The 22,392-nt window shown below is 37.8% G+C and overlaps 1 protein-coding gene across 1 annotated transcript; it reads right to left on the bottom strand.

Moving 5' to 3' along the window:
• Nucleotides 1-513: 513 nt before the first annotated feature.
• Nucleotides 514-21,807, bottom strand: map1lc3b (microtubule-associated protein 1 light chain 3 beta). Its single transcript, XM_022219946.2, has 4 exons — nt 21,508-21,807; nt 15,023-15,078; nt 9,320-9,426; nt 514-2,229 (listed from the first exon to the last, which is right to left on the bottom strand). Exons 1-4 carry the CDS (start codon nt 21,545-21,547, stop codon nt 2,052-2,054), a joined length of 381 nt encoding a protein of 126 aa, XP_022075638.1. The 5' UTR covers nt 21,548-21,807; the 3' UTR covers nt 514-2,051.
• Nucleotides 21,808-22,392: the final 585 nt, after the last annotated feature.

Raw genomic sequence — 22,392 nt, 5'->3', positions numbered from 1 at the left:
GGATCTCAATGTTGATCAAAATAATTGTGCAGCCGTGTTTGTCTAATGAAATATTTTTGCTATAGAAATGTTATTGACCAAAAATAGCTACTCTGTCAGCAGTGTATCGTAACCTCATTTGTCTAATCCAAATCGACTTTTCCAGTCGAGCATTAACATCAGTGGCCAAAATGACAAATTCATGCCCTAAAAACTGCAATACCTGTCTGTTTATAGGTCTGCTAGCTTTAGCTTTAGCCGGTTTGACTCTGAGCAGCCTGTCACTTCATGTCAGTCTATTTTCGATAACTTGTGTAAATATGTGAGAAATGATAGTTTAGGATGTGATTTGCTCAGTAAACGTTGACACAAAAGCCTGAGAATTTCAGCTGCGTGTTATTTATGAAGTGTCGTGAGCAACAAAATAAAGCAAACACACCAATAAAAGTGTATTATTTAGTAAGGGAAAAAAACAGGAATACACCAATAAAAGTGTATTATTTAGTCAGGAAAAAAAACAAAACAGGAACCTCATTGCTTTTTTTCTGGTTTTATTGTTTACAAAATACCAACATAAATACATAAAGGAGGCTGTGTGATATTGCTGTGTGTGAATGTGTGTGTTTGAAACCGAGGAGCAGGCAGAAAAGACAGCACTGAAACAAATGCTCCACCCCTCTGTAACCAACACACAGTGGCTTTAACGAGTCGGGAACAAAATCAAGTCACCTTCACACAACTGCAGACGGCCAAGAGTCGAGACGTGTCGTACAATGAGATAAAAACCACATTAAATAAAAAGAAACAAAAAGAGATAAAATACTGCGATATAAAGCAGCTAAAACCTCGAACTTGTTAAGAAGAAGGTGAGGAGGAGGAGACAGACGAGGACGTTCAGCAGTGCAGCCCTTTAAAAACCAAACAGGGCGGATGTTCAGTCAGAACTCGCTGTGAATGACAGAAATCAGCCCTGCAGGTCAAAGGGAAAACACACACGGACAAGCCGGACGCGACGCTCATCAACCTGGCATTCCTTAAAGTTACTTTCCACAAAAAAAACAAAGATGAGGACGCTGTCTCCGCTCATCCTCCATTCACACATGCAGTCGGACCACGCTCCTCGTAGTGTCTCCAAAATCAACTTGGCTACACTCTGATCGGAACCCCTTTAATAATAGTCTATATCATCTGTACACCAAGGCATTTTTTTTTTAAACGTTTTCTGTTTTCGTTGCAAACTACAATCATCAGAGCAAAGCGTTTTTTTGATTTTTATTTCCTAACATCTTTTTCTGTTATGGTGAAGATGGTTTCAGGCTACAAGGCAGGGAGGGATTAAAAACACTGACGGATGGATGGGGGGGGTGTGAAGAGACACACAGCAGAGATGCACTTGATTAACACTTAATTTTTAAAACGTCTCCGGCAACAAAAACAATTTAAACAAAATCCCTAAAGCTTTATATTTGCAACTGCAGTAAAAACCCTCGGTTAAAAACAATCTCTCGTCTCCACAAACCTGGCTTTGTTCATAATCTAATGTATATATATATATATATATATATATATGTGTGTGTGTGTGTGTAGATAGATAAGTGGTGGCGCCTCACCACCTGTACGTAACATCACTACCTGAACTGTGTATATATACATTAACAGAAATACAGCCTAGGAGACACCACAACACTGAACAGAACTGTCGTCATCAGGTACGAGACGGGATTTTAACCGGAGAGGACGAAGCAACACACACTGAAAGACTCTACCGGCCTGAGTCACCATCAGACTTTGGGGGTTTCTCTACCTAAACTGTTCTGCTTCAACCCTGTGAGACTTTTTGCTACTGGGTGAGTGTGGCGGTACACAAACAGTCTATCTGCTGCTGTAACGCTAAAGATAAATGACCAAATGCTGTGTTTGGATTTTAGCAGTTTGTGTTGTTTTTTGTTTGTTTCGTTCTTACAGTCGAGACTAAAGGCGCGCAGCAGGGGGAGAGAGGGGGAGGCTAAAAATTACAATTGTCCAAACGCCGAGGAGGATGGATGGATGGATGGAGGGAGGAGGAAGGCCGTTCACTGGGCGGCTGCAGCGGCGCCGAAGGTCTCCTGGGAGGCGTAGACCATGTAGAGGAAGCCGTCCTGGTCCCGCTCGCGCTCGTACACCTCAGAGATGGCGGCCGACACAGACACCATGCTGTGGCCGTTGACCAGCAGGAAGAAAGCCTGGTTGGAGTTCAGCTGGAGGCGCCTCCTGGTGGGGAGAAGAAGACATGACAGCAGTGATTAGGTAAGTCTGTAGGCTCTCAGTAGATTAAAGTTAACTTCTTTTTGGTTCTTGAAGGTGTTTCTACAGAGCCCCGTAAGAGTCAATGCGAGAATTTTTGGATTTGCATTCCTTCATAATATACTAAATATTCCTTCTGAGCCCTATAGACGAGACATCAACTGGTATGTTTTTTTGTATTTTTCAGAGCTGATGCAAAGACCGATGACTAATATTGGAACAGTTACATACACTAACTTTCAAAAGTTTCATGTTTTCTATGAAACTCACACTTTTATCCATGTGCTAACATAACCGCACAAGAGTTTTCCAATCATCAATGAGCCTTTCAACACCATTAGCTAACACAATGTAGCATTAGAACACAGGAGTGATGGTTGCTGGAAATGTTCCTCTGTACCCCTATGGAGATATTCCATTAAACATTTCCAGCTAGAATAGTCATTTACCACATTAACAATGTCTAGACTGGATTTCTGATTCATTTAATGCTACATCTACACTGAAAAAAAATGCTTTTCTTTCAAAAATAAGGACATTTGTAAGTGACCCCAAACTTGGGTTGGAAGGGTAACTATTACTCACAACTACAATTCTTTAATAATATGTGTATAAGTACATTAAATATTCAATACTAGCAGTACGTGATGACAGGGAAACTCTTTAATAACTGTGATTCTTCATTAGTAAGGATTACTACACCTGAATATGTGCGTATATACATTAAATGTTTTATATTAACAGTATGTGGTAGCAGGGAAACTCTCATTCATTAATAAATACTGCTTTAGCTGTCAGAGGTTCATGTGACGCCACTATGCTCTCCTCTGTTTAATGTGAGATTGATCAGTTAGTCGCCTACAGCTACGTCTGCTTTTTCATTGCTTTCATCACCCACTAAAGTCCAAATCATAAAGCATTATTATGCATATTATACCAGACAATGTTTATGGGTAATCTGTAGCTGCCATTAGCGTAGCCCTAGCTACTATTTAAGAAGCCAAATTCCTCATTATTGGCAATGGTTGTGCTTCATGTTTAGTTTTTGCAGGTTATGTCTCCACTTTAGAAACGTGTCTTTCAGTTAGGCCAGATTTTTAAAGTTAATTTTACTTTAAAATGATGTTTTGTGTACTCCCGATAGCGTTAGCTGAGGGCTAAGAGACACATCAGACCTTGTAGTGATAGCATTAGCATAGCATCGCCTGAAAAATAAGTTCCAGTTACAGTGACTCAGACTACTGATGATACTCTCGTCTGTCCCTTTCAGGGTTGATTGGCTGTTATTCAGGGCATGTAACCAATCAGATAGTTCTGTGGGCGGGGCTACAGACAGAGTGAGCCGACTGCATTAATGTCAACATAGCAAATTTAATAAATTCTATCATTAATCAGTGAATGAAAATAATAATAATTTGATAAAGGCCAAATATTGACTGCCAATAATGAGTATGAACAGCTCTAATACACTACTAGTTTAGAGGAAGACTCTGTATGGCAAGGAGAGACGATGTGATACTTGATGATTTTATTGCTTATTATTCGTTTTAAAAGGCTTATTTCCAAGTAAATCCAGCTGCAGAAGCTCTGTCTGCTGTGGTGTTAAGGCCGTGGCTGGATATTTGGTTGTAGTTTGGACTTTAGCTGCTGTGCTGTGGATGTTTCCAGCTGTGGTGCTTCTATAACAGATGTGTTTGGTTGTTTCAGCTTCAATACAAAGCACAACCAGTTGACGCTACATACTGGTCAACACATATTCTCAAGCAGTTAATTTGCACATTCCTGCACACTGGAAGTATTTCTGTTATTTTTAACCATCTACAGTCCTGTCATTACCCTTGCTGCTAGTTTGACTGCTAAGGCTTGTAACACTTTGTAAAATAAATCTCCGTTTCTGTTTAACTATTATGACTAAAACACCAAGTTAAATTCCTCGTATGTGAAAACTTACTTGGCAACTAACTGTGTCTGATTTTAAGTAAACCTATGACTGCACCCCCATTACTGCTGCATGCAGTCGGTGTTAAAACGACCAAACACAGACATGTCGCAGTCATAAATGTAACCATGACTTCAGCCACAAGTTTGTCATCAAAGGCTGAACTATTAACAGTTAATTTAAAGTTTTAAAGCCTAATACTCAGCGTGTAATAGATTTAAAAGATGTGATGGGGCATTACCACATGAAGGGTGGCATGAATTTGCAAAATCATCGCCGAGACAATTAAACAGAGTCAGAAGTGTTGCACAGCGTATATCCTAAACTGCAGCCTTTGCGATTTGCTGATTGTTTCAAATTGCAGTTTGGTTTTGAAATAGACTGTTGGTCCCTGATGTCATCGTCAGGCTGCAGTCGCACTGAGAGTCTCTCTGCTGAACCAGCTCCTGCTTCTCTTTCATAATGCAATGAAGCAGATTTGGATCTCAGAAGGCACAGCTGAAGATGCACCGACTCCCTGCAGAAACAGCCTGAGATGCTCAATACGCTGCACGGTGCTGCGTCTTAAAAAAGCTTTGAGACCACAGAGAGTCGGTGCACCTTCAGCTGTGGATGTAGAGGCTATGATTATTACTGTGACACATCTGTTTCTCGTTGTAACACTGACTTATGTAGTCGTGGTTTTGCTGGCTGAGGGTTGTGTTCAAGTTTTTGCATTCCTCAGCTCCTAAAAACACAAATATTTACCATAAAAGCACTGCAGATTTAAACAGTAACAGCTGGATATATCCTTAGCCTCAAAAAATGAACCACAGCAGCTGAAGTCCAAACATGAACATTAATAAATTGAGCCACAGGTTCACAATCAGCACCTGAATACCGTCAGAGATCGGCCTTTTAAAACAAATAGGAGCAATATTTGCACCACATATCGTGACAGTTGTGTTAAGTGTTTTCCTAAATTCACTAACTGTTCTTATGGATTAGAAGAGATGTAAAACATATTGCAAAGTAACGCTTGCTGTGACCTTTAGAGGGGTTATGGACGTTTCTAATCTCATTTAAGACAGTTGTTTTCTGTTCTGATTGGTTGGGCTGACTGTTCCAGTTTACTATAGATGGATTCCTTCACTTTTCTGTCCAGAATGTGAAGATTACTGCACTCTAAGGAGACAGTCTTTATCCTTTAGATGCATGGGGACTGCTGAGTCTTCTGTGTTGTGAATCAGCTGCTTGGTCTCTGCTATAAACAGGTCTGTGCACTCCTGGCTGCATCTAAAAACACAGCTCAGCTCAGCTCATGTTTAGGTGTTTTATATTCACGGTTTAACCATCAGTTACTCTCTCAAATGTTACTGGGTTTAAAGTGTATCAGAGACAAAGTTCATAGAGGACCTTGTGTAAGCAGTCCAATGCAATGAGGAGTTCACAGATCTATATATGAGAGATCCACCTCAACAAGAATCATCTGCATCTAAAGCATAAGAGACACTCCTTTGAGGTGTCCACATTGTATACAGAAAAGACTAATGAGAAACTGGACTCTAAACAGACAAAGGCGTCAATGACCCCACTTATCAGGTCTTTACAATGCCATCCTGTCTCTGCTCCTCAGTAGTTTTTCCACCACTCACGCCTTAATTCATGTTAGTTTCTAGGCGTGATGAGCCTCAGGTCATGTGAGTTGGAGGTCAAAATAAATACTTGGAACTTCCCAACCGTCACAATTGAGGAAGCTCCTTAAACAATGGTGAAATGTCTTCCAAAACCGAGTTCATTTGCTTTTTACTGACACACTTAACAAAAGGAGAGGAATGCAGGAGGAAGTAAGAATGAGACGACAGTAAAGATGAAAGGAAAGAAGGGAGGTAAGAGGAGAAGCTTAAAGGAAAATGGAGGGGAGGAAAGGAAATTATAAGAAAGCAAAGAGAGGGAAAGACAAGAAAATGGTAGACGAGAGGAAAAAAGATGAAGATGATGAGAGCCCAACACTTAAAAGGAAAAGCAAAGAGAGAAAGGATGGAAATAACAGGAGGGGTTAGCTAATGATGTGAAAGGAAAGGAGAGGAAATGAAAGGAGGAGAAGGAAAAAGTACAGCAAAGGAGGGAGAAAGGAACAAAATGAAAAAGAATGAATAAAGAGGATAGGAAAAGAAGCACTGAAAGGAAAATACAGAAGGAAAGAGGAGAGGAAAAGTAGATTATGGAGTCTGTACAGTAGATGAAGAGGAGACAGGGAGGAAAAAGAAGAGAAAGGAGATGAAAGCAGAGAAAAGAATGGAGGTGGATGATGTCAGACACTTTGTTTTATATCTAGCAGGTCTGGCTCTCTGTCCACCAAGTAGATTAAAGTTATTCACTTTAACTCAAGTAAATCTGACATTAGAACACCTTATTTCACTCTGTAACCTAATTTTGCTTCATTACAGTAACCGAATGTGAGCCAGAGTCTTCTCTGTGTGATCTCTGCCTACCAGCATCTACTATCTAGAGGTGGGTGAGCTGCTTTAGGGAGGAATCAAGCAGGTGTGATTCCAGGTGCTGTAGGTGAATATTTCATGTTGAAACTCACTCTGCTGCCTCCAGAGTCTCTCATCCTGCAGATGGACTTCCACAATCATCATCTGGGACTGCAGCTGGAGATACTAATCTTTGTTCTGCTCTGAAAGCTGGAGGTATATTTTAACCAGAACCTGCAGCAGCTGGAGGACTGGTTCAGAGCAGAACAAGGACGCTGTGATCGCTCACTACCGTCACCAGCTGCAGTCCAAGTTGGTGGAGTCCATCTGCTGGATGAGAGAGTCTCTGGAGAGGCAGCTGGATGAGGGACACCATGGAGGACACCCACAGCAGTGAGCTGACCAGCATGGAGGTGGGCCAAAGGGGAGCAACAACTCAGCCTTCAAAGGAAGCAGAGTCATGGTATGTCCACAGCAGCATCGCTTCAACACTTTCTATTCACTGTCTAAGTCAGAGGTCGGCAACCTTTAACACTCAAAGAGCCATTTCGACCCGTTTCTCACAGAAAAGAAAACACCGGGAGCCGCAAAAGACAACACTGCATACATCACTTTTTTTTTACCTCCATGCCCTTGTTAATCAGTCGTGATTAATTAATTAATTACAAAGCCTGTAATTAGATTCATTTTTTAAATTGTGTCCTTCCACTAATATTTATCTTACTTGGTTAATGTCATTTTTGCTCTTGGACCTCATATGTTACATAATGTTAGCTGGAAATCAATATTTTGCGAATGTCTATTTAACTTGTAAAATCTATTTATCTTAAGCTAATAACTTTTCTCCGGTAAGTCGCTGCCCTGTTTTCCAAGACGACACTCCTCTGACTCTCTGACCTGCTGCCTGGCTGCTGGACGTGACATCGAGCCGTGTTCTCGCGAGTAACGTCATATTACCCTGACATATCAAAGAGTAGATACTGAAGAAGACAGTTATCCGTAGTTTACCTTAATACTCACGAGTACCCGACACAGTGCAGGACTCTGCTGTGAAGGCGGAGAGGTGTGGTGGTGGTGTATTTGCGACAATAAAAAAAGAAAGAAATTTGAAGGAGCGACGGCGAGGATTTAGGAATGGTGGCCTGCCGCTGCTGAATGAATGTAGAGCAAACACTGGGATCCAAAGATCAGCAGGACTCCAGATGAATACACGCAGGCCGGCGAGTGTTGGAGACTGACAGCTGGGACGCATATTTTGACATATTTTAAGACGTTTTATTTTCATGTTACAAGATCACCATAATCTCCAAATTTAGAATTAAATTTTAAAAATTAACAATCTAAAATAAAAGAATTTTTTAATTAAATAGCCTGCTGATTATTTATTTTCCAAAGTTACAGGGAGCCACAACAGAGGGATGAAAGAGCCGCATGAGGCTCCAGAGTCGCGGGTTGTCGACCCCTGGTCTAAGTAAAACGCCACACACTGCATTCTGCTAGAGTGTGCTGCATTTCAAGTGAAGGGGCGTCACGCTGCCCACACCTCATTTGTATGAAGTTCATGCAAATCAAGAGCATCTAGTCGAGGTCCAACGGCTTGCAAAACTTTCAGAAAACCCCTAAACTAGCTGATGTTAAACCACAATGACGACAGATTAAGAAACTTATTTCTTGCCTCAGAAATACTTTTCGCTGAGCTGTTTTTGTGATAAAGAGAAAGTTTGTGAGTGAGACCCTGTAGGACTGGTTTCATTAGTTATGTGGGCCCCTACCATCAAAATGTTCAGAATAAAACTAAAGCAAAATCAAGTGGCACAGATTTCAGAGTTGGACCTTTAGCATGAGTTAAATTGACAGGATTTGCATTAACTTTATGCACAATTATTTACCATAAGATCAACTAAATCTGCAGGGAGAACTGTGATCCAAATTCAGAAAATGTCTTAGTTGTGGTGGAAAATTTTGTTTGCATAATTACGGTTGTGTTCCAGTATCCATACTTTCATACTGTATAGAACACTAACAGCTGAAAGATTCAATTTGTCACAACGGTACACCAAAAATACCTTTCATAGTATGCGGTTAGCGTGCTTATTGAGCCACTATGACCCACTATCCTCACCACAGTCATGTCGCATCTCAAACATAGACAAGCTTTAGCATGAAACAGACTGCGAAAGTTTAAGGTGCATTATTTTTTGACGATATGATAAGGAGAATTTTCTGTTTTGCAGCAGCTAAATACTGCAACCATTTAGGAAATATCAGTAGAAAAGTAAAAACAAACGAATCAGAATTCCAGTCCAGACCTTGTTAATGTGGTAAATGACTATTCTATCTGGAAACGGCTGATTTTTAATGGAATCTCAATGGTAATTAACAATGGTGTTAAAAGGCTCATTGATGATAAGAAAACCCTTGTGCAGTTATGTTAGCACATGGATAAAAGTGTGACTTTTCATGGAAAACATGAAATTGTCTGGATGACCCCAAACCTTTGAACAGTAGTGTAAGTAAGTCCTGGTTCTTCCATGTGTGCATGCTGCATGAAAGAGTACATACTCAAAGTAAAAAGTATACAATTTGGAAAGATGTAAAAAAGACTAGTGTAACCGATCTAAACAGTCTGCTGAAGAAAGAGATAGAAGTTGAGTCTTACCTGATAATCTTGATCAGTTCACTCATGTTGACGTGGTCGGGCACCAGGAACTTGGTCTTGTCCAGGATGGGAAGCTGCTTTTCTCCTTTGTACCTCTCAATGATCACCTGCAGGAGCAGAGAAACACATCATCAATCATCAGCTTCCTCTTCTTTATTTCTTTCTTTTTTTTTACTTCCAGCAGATCGAGTTCCATGATCGCTGCAGCTCCTGTGGACCTGATGTTCCCCCTGACAGCTGAAACTGCTCCGAGAACAGCGTGGATGATCAATAGTGAGATGTAATAACATATCGGATGGTGTGGTTAAAAAAGAACGCAGTCCTCTGCCTCTCAGATGTGTCCTTGTGAACCTTAAAGGACCAAAGTGGGGAATTTAGGGGATTAAATGGCAGAAATTGAACACGCTATTCATAATTCTGCCGTCAGTCGTGTATAATAACCTTTAACTATTAATTATTCTATTTTCTGTTGCTTATTAGGAGTTCTAATCAGCACTACTATCTTTCTAACGTAGCCCAAAAGAGTGAAAAGGGAGTTTTTTGCCTTTTAACATTGAAGAGACGACCACAGATTCTTCCACACACTTGGAAAAACTGAGCATTTGGTTGTTTTCAATCTGCAAAGTCACTCCAAGATGCTTCTAAATCCTGAACACTGGTCCTGAAAGTGCAGATCTTGAGTGACTCGCTTGAGCGATGAACACTTAATCTTTTATTTACTAAGACATTTAATTAACTTAAGATGTTTTTTCCCTCCTAAACACGCCTTTAAAACAGCACTGCAGAGACACATCAGCAGGATTTACTGCATGAGTCGTCTGGGCTGGTTTTCAGACGGTGTGATAGCATCAGACTGTCTGTTTCTACCAAATGTTACAAGATTTGGAAGTTTACTGAATAAAATCAATCAACAGACTCTCTAAACAACCAGATTTTACTCATTTATATGTTCAATAATGGATGTATTTCATTTTAATGCTTTAAATCTGCCTCTAAATTCAACAACAAATCAAAACTTCCCTTACAAACAACCAATCAGTCGTGTTCAATATTAAATTTACGTCCAAATACTTCCTCCTAGACGCTTTAACTCGACTTAACCACGAGGACACTGAAAATCAGGTCAATGTAGGAGAAACAGTCACAAGTGCAGATGAGGCAGAGAAAAAGAAACCATGTGGACAAACTGTGACTCGAGTAAACACGACAAAACAAAGCTGCTGCTTGGAGAGGAAACGTGACAAATGGGTTTCTAAATGCACATCCGGGAAATTTCTTCTCACACAACAGTCTGTTACACTGTGCTTTACATTATCTGATAAATTAAGAGGAATTTTCTGGACATTTTTGTTCAGAGTTGTACAATTTATGCAGGTTGAGTTTCGGTTTGCTTATCTAACTATAATAAAAAAGATCTTTTAGCTTTTTTTAATAAAGCCAATGTTAAACAGTAAATACAGTATAAAGAGGTTTTGGAGACACAGTCTGATACATTTAAGACAGTAGAGGGCAATAAATTAGAATTTGCTTTAAAAAAAACAAAACAAATAGTAACGTTTCTGTTGCTGAAGGTCCAAATTCTTTTCAGCTGAATCTTAAAATACATTGATTTTGTGCACAACAGCCTTTAAAAATTCATTGTTTTTGGATGTACATGTAGTAAAAGTTAATAGTAATCCTGATTTTGGGTGCTGACAGTCTGACATTTGCACACAGTTTACATCATACCTGATCTGCTGTACAAAGAGAGAGAACAAACTCTTTACTCGTGACAAGCTGTTTGCATTTATTACTCAACTATCTGTGGTACTTCTCATTTTCACAACACGTGAGGAAGATTTTCTGAACATATGCACCATTATTCCTGTTTTCTACCCCTCTGGAGTGGGATTAAGGATTTTTAGGATTGTTTTTTTTAACCAATTCTTGAAAAAACAGTAATATAATGTCATTATTCAAGGATAAAGGTTGAATATTTCTCTTTTAACCCTCCTGTTGTCTTTATTTATGGGCACCAAAAATATAGTTTCCTTGTCTGAAGAAAATCCAAAAATTCAGCAAAGAAATTCCTCAAATTTCTGAAAATTTGCAAAACCTTCAGGAAATAAATTCCAATAATTCCTTAAAAGTTTCCCTTAAAAGTTTTATTTAAAAAATAATTTAAAAAAAAACAAACAAATTTGGTAAGAAAATTCTTTAAAAAAAAAAATTTAAAAAGCAAAAATCTTCAAAAAAAATCATAAAAATATCTAGAGATTACATAGTAAGTAAAACTTTTGATATTTTCTTTAAGAACATTCACAAAAAAATACAATGTTGTGAATGTTCTGAATAAACTTTTCTTTTTCCACCAAAAAAAAATCCCAGAAATGTTGCAAATGTGGACATTTGAAATTTTCACTGTGAAAATGTGTATTTTTCCACATTTTCAAACTTTAAAACGGGTCAATTTGACCCATAGGACAACACGAGGGTTAATAAGCCTACATTACATATTATTGTTTTGCTTTTTTCTCCAGATATCAGCCCTATTTGCCCTGAAATCCCCATTCATCGACCTCTAATCCTCTCTTCAGGCTGACTGAAGCACCTCAAAGAGCCCATAACTGGGTCTTAATGGGGTCTCTTGTCTGCAGCACTAATCCACTAACACTGCATCCTCAGCACTCCTTCAACCGCAGCATCCTCAGTTTGTACTGAGCCGCTGATGACGCTCAGCGTTTCTGCCGACAACAAAAGATGGTTTCAGCTTCTCATTTGTGACGACTGGTGGATTTGGTTCATCTCAAACTGAAACCAGCTCTATTGTAAAAACCCCGTTTGGCTGAAAGGATTAGTTTCATTTTCTGAAGATCTGCAGACCAAACCAGAGATTTGCCTTTTGATCAAAACAATTTAAATCATCACATTTTTATACCATAAAATATGGATATTTACATCGACATTTGGGAAATGTTAGCTTTGATATAGCAACTATATTTTCAACATGTTTTTTTAAATTGCCTATCATTTTTTCACACATTAAAATTTATTCTATGTTAGAAAAACAATATCTCAGGAGCTTTTAAAGATAAAAGACACAAATTTCTCATGTTATCACATCAGAATCTGCACTATTGGATGATATGAAGATACAATTTTGAAAACATTTATTAATTAAATAACAGATGTTGAATCAAAGTGCTATCCAATATAGAAATAAGACTGAAGTTACAATTATAATGTAACAAACAAGTTAAAATATTAAAGTGTGGACAACACAGTATGATTTAACATGTGAATTTACAAGCAAAATTTCAATATATAGGTTAAGACCTACAGAATTTATGACGTAAATTTACCTGGATAATTTTATATTAGAGTTAAGATAATAAATATTATACTATATTATCATCTTAACTCTAATTTAAAATTTACTATATTTAATATCATTTTAACTGCCTGTTTTTTTTTATAATATTTTAAATATTGAGGTTAAGTCTGAATTATAAAAAAATGATTACAAGACAACTGTTCATGCATTTATTTATACACATAAAATACAAATTTACTTAACTAATTAAATATTAGGTGCAACACCCCACAATATTATATTTAATACAAATGTACTTGATTAATTTAAATAAGGTTAAGACCCTACAATATTATGTAAAATAAAAATGTTCCCACTTACTTTCAGTTTAAGACCTACAATATCATATAATGCAAATGTACCTGAGTAACTTAAATATTAAAGGTAAACAATAGTACAATATTAATATAAAACACTGTTTACAAACTAATTTAAATACTAGGTTTAAGACCGTACAATATTATATACTATACCATTCTATTTGACTAATTTAAATAAGTTTACAATATTACAATTAATCTACAGACCCTATTATATTATTAATTATACAGATTTATTTTACTTATTAAAACATTATGGTTAGAACCCTGCAATAATTTTTTATTATGCAAATTGTCCACAGTCACTTAAGTATTAAAGTTAAGACTCCACTGTATTACATTATATTATTTTACCTGAGTATTTTTAATATTAAGGTTTTGTTCCTACAGTATTTTAGATTACATAAATTCACTTGACTGCTTTCGAATACTAAGATTAAGTGTTTCAACATTAATGTCATAACTATAACATTAATTATACAACTTCACCAGACGGATTTAAATCCAAAATTATACAGAAAACAACATTATATTGATTTACTGCCATGCTCTCTTATCAGTTAATATTAATGTGTAATATATCAGCTGTTTACATTTGTGTTGTGCTCTTTATCTTTACAAATCATCATAATTACACCGTATCTTTTCATTTTTGCCATTTTGAACAGTGTGAAACTGTGTTTATAAACCACACCGAGGCCCTGTGTTCACTCTGGGAGCTACAATCGAACTCTTTTGGTGCTCCAACCCCCTCCAGGCTCCACTGTGGACGTCTGGATGGAGTTGCATTACAGTGACACAGCGCTTCTGCCTCTGGGCTTGGCGCTGAACCATGACTCGGCATTTCACAGCCCCCAGAGAGAACAAGGGAAACAAACGCCGGGCCGCAGCAGATGGAGGGCTGCAGCGATACTCTATCTCAAAACGAGAACCATAAGGCCAGCGTTTGTTTGGCAGCGGTTGCTATGGCAATGCCAATTCACTAACCAACGCAGTAGCACTCTGTTGACAGAAAACAAAACCTCCATCTATGAGCAGAAACGTGCAGATGACATTCAAAATATCACCTCAGAGCACACCCAGGAAGTATGCGGTGTCGGTTTGCGTTGCAGGAAGCTCGTCTGGACTTCCTGCGTGCTTTTCTGCACATCATCACGCTGCTACTCATTCTGCTCTTTAACCCTCCTGTTGTCTTCATTTACAGGAACAAAAAAATACCGTTTCCCTGTCTGAAAAAAAATCCAAAAATTCAGCAAAAAATTTGCAAAAACTTTAGGAAGAAAATTCCTTTAAAAGTTTTTTTTTAAAATCCCTCAAATGTGGCAAGAAGATTCTTGCAAATATTTTCAAAAAAGGAGTAAAAATCTTCCAAAAAAATCCTAAAAATATCTAAAGTGCTTACATGTATAGCAGTAAAATTTCAAATATTTTCTTTAAGAACATTCACAAAAAAAATCTATATTTTTGTGAATGTTCTTAAGAAACATTTTTTTTGAGTATTTCTTTTTTCCACCAAAAAATCTTCAAAAAAATTCCCAAAAATGTTGAAACTGTGGGCATAAAAATATGCTTTTTCACCACATTTTCAAACTTTGAAATGGGTCAATTTGACCCGCAGGATGACACGACAGTTAATAATTACTTTGAATATTTAGCCCTCCTGTTGTTTTCATTCACGGGCACCAATAACTTTCCAGAAATTCAGCAAAAATGTTCCTCAAATTTCTGAAAATTTGCAAAACCTTCACGAAGAAAATTCCAATAATTTCTTAAAGGTTTCCCTTAAAAAGTTTTATTTATGTATCAGTAAAACTTCTAATAAATTCGCTGGATTTTGGTTGATTTTTTTGTGAATGCTCTTAAAACATTTTTTTTAGAATTTCTTTTTTATCCACCAAAAAAATGTTCCAAAAAAATTCCCAAAAATGTTGAAAATTTTCACATAAAAATCTATTTTTTCCTCACATTTTCAAACTTGAAAACGGGTCCATTTGACCAGCAGGACGACACGAGGGTTAAATTTCTACTCACCGGGATCTTGTTGGGGTGCTGCTCTCGGATCAGTCGCACATCTTCTACTCGCTGTTCTGTGGGGCAGAAAAACAAACCAGATTCAGCTGATAAAACTCAAAACTGAAGCCACAGACTGCACTAATTTGCATACAGTCGTTCAATCCCCCTCTTCTGTATGTTGATGTGCTCGGTTATCTCCTGTTTGTTATCTCCTGTTGTTATTAGAACGTGTGACTCGACAGGTTTGGGAGGTTTTCTGTGTTTGAACTACAGAATATCGCAGCTGTAGGAGGTTTTAATCTCATCCATTCTCCATACACTGCTTTATCCTCACTAGGGTCATGGGGGGTGCTGGAGTCTATCCCAGCTGACTCGGGCGAAGGCAGGGGACACCCTGGACAGGTCACCAGTCTGTCGCAGTCAATCACACTGAAATTCACATTCAATTTAGAGTAACCAATTAACCTCATCTGGAGAAAATCCACGCATGCACAGGGAGAACATGCAAACTTCATGCAGAAAGATCCCAGGCTGGGATTTGAACCAGGGATCTTCTTACTGCAAGGCCAAAGTGCTAACCACTACACCACTGTGCAGCCCCTCATCCATTGTGAAAGGTATTAATTAATAACACAGTGTGATTAGTGTTGGCGCTTTATATCGAGCACATCTGGGAACAGACTGCTTAGTGGAATTACGGCTCTCCAGAGGAAACGTAATGAGCTTTCCAGAAATCCACTCGTGTTCTAACAACATTGTTCCACAGACATTAGAAGATCACATTAAAATCATGATCCACTCATTTTGTACTCAGAAGTGTGTTTGATTTACCTCCAAACACACGTTAAACACACACAACTGCATTATTTATAACTTAGTTTTAATTAAACCAAAGACGGCGCCATTTATTAGTTTGATAATCGATCAATTTGTGTAGATTTTAAAATAAAAAAGGCCACATTTTCTGAAATCAGCTTCCCAATTTTAAATACTTAAATTTATTTTTTGTCAATTAATAAATTATTTGCAAACTATTTTCACAATCGATTAGCTGGTTTAGGTGTTTTTATTCTTGAAAAAAGAAAAAAATTCAATTTAAATATTTTCTAGTTTATTTTAGAGCTGCAATGATTCATTCATTTGATAATAACTAATAAATACTAATGCTAATATTTAAAAAATGCAAATCGTTGAGTCATTTTGAAAAAAATTTAAGAAAAAGGGGGAAAAACGGCAGAATTCTCACTTTCCAGCTTCATAAATGTGAATATTTTCTGGTTTCTTTTAGAGCTACAATGATTAATTGATAAGCTATTATCTAATAAATTAATCAGCATCTATTACAACAATTAATTACTTGGTTAACTTAATTTTTTAAGAAAAAAAGTCAGTTTCTATCTTTCTGTTTTAGAATACTTTCCAGTTTCTTTTAGAGCCACAATTATTAATCAATTAGTTGTCAACTAATAAAATAATTTGCAACAATTTTGACAAACGATTAATCCGTTTTTAAGAAATTCTCAGCTTTTTAAATTGGAATATTTCCTTTTTTCTTTTCAGAGCTGTGATGATTAATCACTTAGTTTTCAGCTAACAAATCCATCATTAATTGCATATACGTTTTCTTACTTTTAATGTATTTTTACTATTTTTTAATGCACTGTATGCTTCACTGTCCACGTCTTTTAATGTGACTTATAAGTCGGTACTACCAACAAAATTTTGTAATGTGACGGGTGAAAGCTAACTGACAATAAATAATGACAATAAAGACTCTTGACTTGATTAACTAAACGTGTCATTTGTCAGTTTGACTAATTTTTCATGAAAAAAAATCTTAAATCTGAATATTACCTTGTTTCCTTCATTGCTGTAATGATTAATCCATTAGTTGTCAAGTAATCGATTAATCTGCCAATATTTTGACAACTGATTAATCGTTCAGGTGATTTTTAGGGAATAAATTCAACATTTTCAGCTTCCAGCTATTGCTGCAGCTAACGAAGCCTCGACTAATCGTCTGAGCACGATGCGTCATCAAAAGCTGAAGTGAGCTCGCAATGCAACAGAAATCAACGTCCGACTGGAGCACGGAACACAGAGGGACATCGGCGCTGCATCGTGCTTATATTATGTATGCACGATGCAGCGCGGACATCCACGATCTATCGTAAGTGCGGATGTCAGCGTTTACTATACAGCTGTATCTAAACGCTTCCAGCTTCTTAAATTTGAATATTTTCTGGTTTCTTTCTTCCTCTATGACAGCAATTTGAATATCTTAGACATTTGAGGTCATCTTAGGTTCACAAATCGACAATTTTCACAACCTGATTCCGTCTGATTAACTGAGAAGAAAAACAATAAAAAGTAAAGATCCTGATGGTTCCTAGAACTTCTGACACAAAGGTTACTGTCTACTGAGGTGTGTCTGCATGTTTTCCTCCATCTTTTCTGTCTTCTCTGTTCTCTCGTCTCATAACTCAAAGGATCACGTTTCCTGATGGGCTGGATCGATCTATTTTCCATGACTCTGGTTAAAGAGAGCCAAAACACACAACACCACCTGAGGCCTGTTGCACTTTGCACCGACATCATCACCAACAACAACACGGTGAAAATTCAGTCAACAAACTTGAACAGATCAGATCATAAAAGTCAGTATTCAGTCCTATGACCTGCCATAGAAATGTTTACTCAGGAGGCAAACTGTTCTCTGTGTCGTCAAATCTAATCAAATCAAGTGATTACACACCGTTAACTCAATGTTTACTCTCCAGGGAGTGCAGTTTTCAAGCTAAAACCGGAGGAAACGTGTAACTTTTTGGGAGACTACAAGTTAAATCCTGCTTCTGATTATGAGGAACTCTGGAAGCGTCCACCTCTCATGACCAGAACAAGAAGCAAACAGTGGATGAGTCATCGGTTTTCAATCAAATAAAGAAAAGAGCACGACATTTCTGTTCTGTCATGAAACAGGAATCAGTCAGAGCCGCCGGGCAACGACTGGAAGATTCCTTGTGGTTTCCTGAGTCACTTGATGACAACAGTTTTGTTCCTAACCTTGACTGTCAAACTCATTTTTAGTTCAGAGGCCACATTCAGCCCAGTTTTATTTCCGGTGACCGGTAAAATCACAGCTTACCAACCTATAAATAACCACAACTCCACATTTTCCCTTTGTTTTCATACAAAAAGGTACATTCTGAAAAACATTCAGCCACAGGTATCTGGAACTGAATGATACAGTATTTTACTTTATGATCCAAACGACAAAAAGAGACAAAAAAACAACAAAAAGAAGACAAAATGTTACAAAAATGAGACACAAAACAACAAAAAATGAGACAAATGACATGAAACAAAACAACAATGCGACAAAAAGACAAAAGCAACAAACAAAAGAACAAAGAAGTAGACAAACGACACGTGAGACAAAAAAATGACACAAATGATGCACAAAACAACAAATAAAGAATAACCCAAAACGACAAAAACAAGAGACAATCGACTAAAGTTAGATATAAAAACAAGACAAAATATTACAAAAATGATAACAAAAAGACAAAGGAACAATCAGCAATCTAGTATTTTACTTTATAATCAAAACAGCTTGTCATGGTCAAGAAATTATTATAAATTTAGTTTTATGAATTTAAAAATCTGCAGTTGATGTCTTCTCTGTGATTTTGACACTTCATAAAGTCGTCCTGTGGGCTGGATTGGACCCTCTGGAGGGCCAGTTTTGGCCCGGGGCCCACATGTTTGACGCCCCTGATGTAGTGCATCAACGCCAACACCCAGATAAAATAAAAACACAAAGACAAACTGAACTTTCACACGAGAGCCCTAACCAGGAGTTAGACGTGCTCCACAAACATCCATCTTGTCAGAGAGGAAACTCCACTTTCCAGAAACACAGCTGAACACATGTGACAGGACGTTTCTCCTGGCAGCCGCCTCACGTGTTCTGGTTGTGTAAATTTGGAATAACATGACGTCGGACCAGAACTCAGTAACTTTCAGACACACTGGGAAGGGTCACCGTCTACTTTTTCTGTCTGAACTTGCTTCTTTGTCTGTTGCACTGCACAGTTTTCTGCATTTTAACCCGATCAAACAAGAACATAATCCACAAAAAAATGCATAACAAACATGCTGGTGTGCCTGACAGGGCAATAGCTGCACTCATTTTTATATAATACGTCATGCATTCACTCTTCTGTCCGCTTTACATTTCATCAAACAGAAAGTTTTACACCTGTTTGTAAAACTGTACGCAGCACTAATTCAGCTCAAGTTAATTTGTTTCTTAAGTTTAGTTGTTTTTATCACAGAAGACAAAAATTGCTCGTGATGTCTTTGATTATATTATCACCCCACTTACATTCTGCATATTCTAAGTCATAACATGGTTAAAACGGTTGAAAATCTTGCAGAAACTTAAGCTTACAGACATTTAAATGACTGGTCTTTGACAGTAATAGAGATTAGCAGAGGTCTAATATGATCAAATCCAGAGATACAGCAAGTTATGAATCTATATCTACGGATTTAATCACATTATACCTCTGCAAATTTGCATTACTGTCAAAACCAGTCATTAAGACATCTGTACACATGACTTTCTGTAACCGTGTTCACCATATGATGGACCTAAAAGTGCCATTTCATCGTATTTAATCACATTATACCTCTGCTAGTCTGTATTACCAGTTATTAGGACATCTGCACAAGAAACTTTCTGTAAGATTTTCAGCCATTTTGACCATTTTGTGGACTTAAATGTGCTGAATTTAGGTGAGTTATTGCATCATAACCAAATTTATCAAGAATACTTCGGGGTTTACAGCTGAAATAGTAAAGTTTAGATCCATAATGTGCTGTATCTTTGAATTTAATCATATTATACATCTTTTTGTCTGTATTACTAGTCATTAGGACATAATGCAAACATGACTATCTACAAGATTTTCAACCGCAGTCACCATTTTGTGGACCTAAATGAGCTGAATTTAGGGGTGTTATTTAATTACAATCAAACTTACCATGAATGCTTTTGGTTGTAAAACAATTTAGACTCCGCAGTCAGGGGGAGGACTTAAATCTGCTTATTTCGTCATAAGCGGACCCAAATCAAAATCGAACGTTTGAGCAGGCATTTTCACAAAATGTGGTGTAGCAAGGCAGGGAGGAAACAGACAGTTTTTTTAAATTCGAACCTCATAATGAGGCTACTGCAACACACACTACTGTAAGAACACTTTCACAAAGTGAGGCTTGCATAATATGCCCCCTTTAAAGCATCTGTACACATGACTTTCTGCAAGATTTTCAGCCATTTTGTGGACTTAAATGTGCTGAACTTAGGTGTGTTATTGGATTATAATCAAACTTACCATGACTATTTTTGATTTTAAAACTTAAATAGTAAACTTTAGATCCTAAATGTGCCACATCTTTGGATTTGATCAGACACTAAGACATCTCTACACATGATTTTCAACCATTTGAACCAAATTATGGAGTTATAGTATATAGTATTATAAGCAAACTTACCAAGAATATTGTGGGTTTTACAACTGCAATGATTTTAAACCCTAAAGGTAACATATCTTTGATTTAATCGCCCTATACCTCTGCTAGTCTGTATTACCAATCAACAAGGCATCGCTACATGTGCCTTTATGCAAGATTTTTAATCGTTTGGACCATATAATAGACCTAAATGTGCTGACTTTAAGTGGGTTATTGCATTATAGTCAAACATACCATGACTACTTTTATTTGTAAGTGATAAAAACGTATCAACCAAATGAACTGTAGCAGAGTTTTGTAGCACTAAACACAATTTAATTAACATCATCTTGAGGAAAAACACCAAAAAAACAACGTGCTTTCCAGCCTTTGTCTTCATCTTCACGTGGGCTGAGAAAACTGAAACTAGAATCTGCATCAGTCTGTTGCCCACACACCCAACACAAAGAAAAGGAGCTAAAGTCCACGTTTGTAGGAGGCTTTTCTTGTTTTGTTTCCCCGTTTTGAACTCCTCTCTTGTCCCATCCCCCAATCCTGCAGCTTCTCTCTCTGCCCTGCATTTCGACACCACTTTGTTTTTCTCCCAGTGCTCTCACACAAGTAAACACAGAAAAAAAAACAGGCCTGCGAGCACAAATCACACCATTCCGCTTTAATCTACACCTAAACCTGCATGTGGGGGAGTTTAAAGAAGCATTTAGAATCAGTTTATACGGACACAAGGCCTCGGGGGTTGTAGGTTAAGTCCTGAAACAAATCTGTGAGCAGAAGTCTGTTGGCAAAATGAAGGCTAATGCTCCCCACTGGGATAATTACGAACTGCTACCTGACCTGCTCACGTTAAAGCCGTTTGTCACTTCGTCTCAGTTCACGGAGAAATCCAGACAACAGCTAAAAGCCTCAAAGACAAGCACACAAAGTGAAATGTTAATAAAAGCAAGCAGCTGTTAAAAGGTTAAACGTACCGAACGTCCTTCTTTGTTTGAAGGTTTTTTCTGAAGGCATACTGCGTCAAAGTCAGCCGGCTGGCAGTGGAGGAAAACCAGGAGGTAGAAACACAAAAAACCGTTCCAAAGAGGAGATATAAAAGCTAAAAACGGGTTATAAAAGAGTCCGTGGCTGGTTGTGAGAAACCGGAGCGGAGGAAGAGGAGAAGCAGCGGCGGTTTGTGTTTTTTAAATGTCGTCGCTTCTTCTTCCTCCGTGGTGTTTTTATCGGGACGAGCTCGAGCAGCAAAACAAACCGGTCAGCTGACCTCTGACGTCATGCGCCGCCCATTCATCCGCCTGCTTTAAATTATATATATATATATATATATATATATATATATATATATATATATCAAATCTTTTTTCCTACCGAGCCCCGGAAGGGACATGTCCGTATGGCGAAGCGACAACGAAGGACACTCACCCGGACGAGAATTTTATTGAGTTTTATTTTAAAATCGGCCTGAAACACACAGACTTCAAGCAGTGCGATGCGCTAAGAGTCTGCCATGCAGACCAGCGATCCTGATAATGGTAAGTTTTATTTCTCCAACATCCTGCTGTTATCCCTACTATGAATACGCTAGCTACAACAGTCCCACATCAGTATTATGAACGTTCCGCCAGCTAACGCGGTCCGGACACCGGATCAGTGATTAGAGGTTGGCGTTCAACTATTGTTTGCCAGCCAGTTAGCCGCTGGTAAGCTAACAAGCTATGAAACAACTCCTTATAAAACCGGAGGAAAGCAGCAGCAATATTTCAGTCCAAGACCTGTATTCAGAACCTCCCACGCTGTTGCACAATGACCCATTAATCATATTACTGAACTATATGGTTATCATTGAAATTTCCCTTGAA

This window comes from Acanthochromis polyacanthus, chromosome 8 (assembly GCF_021347895.1).
Source record: "Acanthochromis polyacanthus isolate Apoly-LR-REF ecotype Palm Island chromosome 8, KAUST_Apoly_ChrSc, whole genome shotgun sequence".
NCBI classification, from domain to species: Eukaryota; Metazoa; Chordata; class Actinopteri; family Pomacentridae; genus Acanthochromis; species Acanthochromis polyacanthus.
This window is presented reverse-complemented; position numbering and strand designations above follow the sequence as displayed.

Coding starts and splice junctions, on each gene's coding strand:
- map1lc3b (XM_022219946.2), bottom strand. CDS start 21,547: ATGCCTTCAGAAAAAACCTTCAAACAAAGAAGGACGTTCG. Junction 9,427..15,022: donor AGCACCCCAACAAGATCCCG/GTGAGTAGAAAT, acceptor CTGCTCCTGCAG/GTGATCATTGAGAGGTACAA. Junction 2,230..9,319: donor GAACTGATCAAGATTATCAG/GTAAGACTCAAC, acceptor TCTCCCCACCAG/GAGGCGCCTCCAGCTGAACT.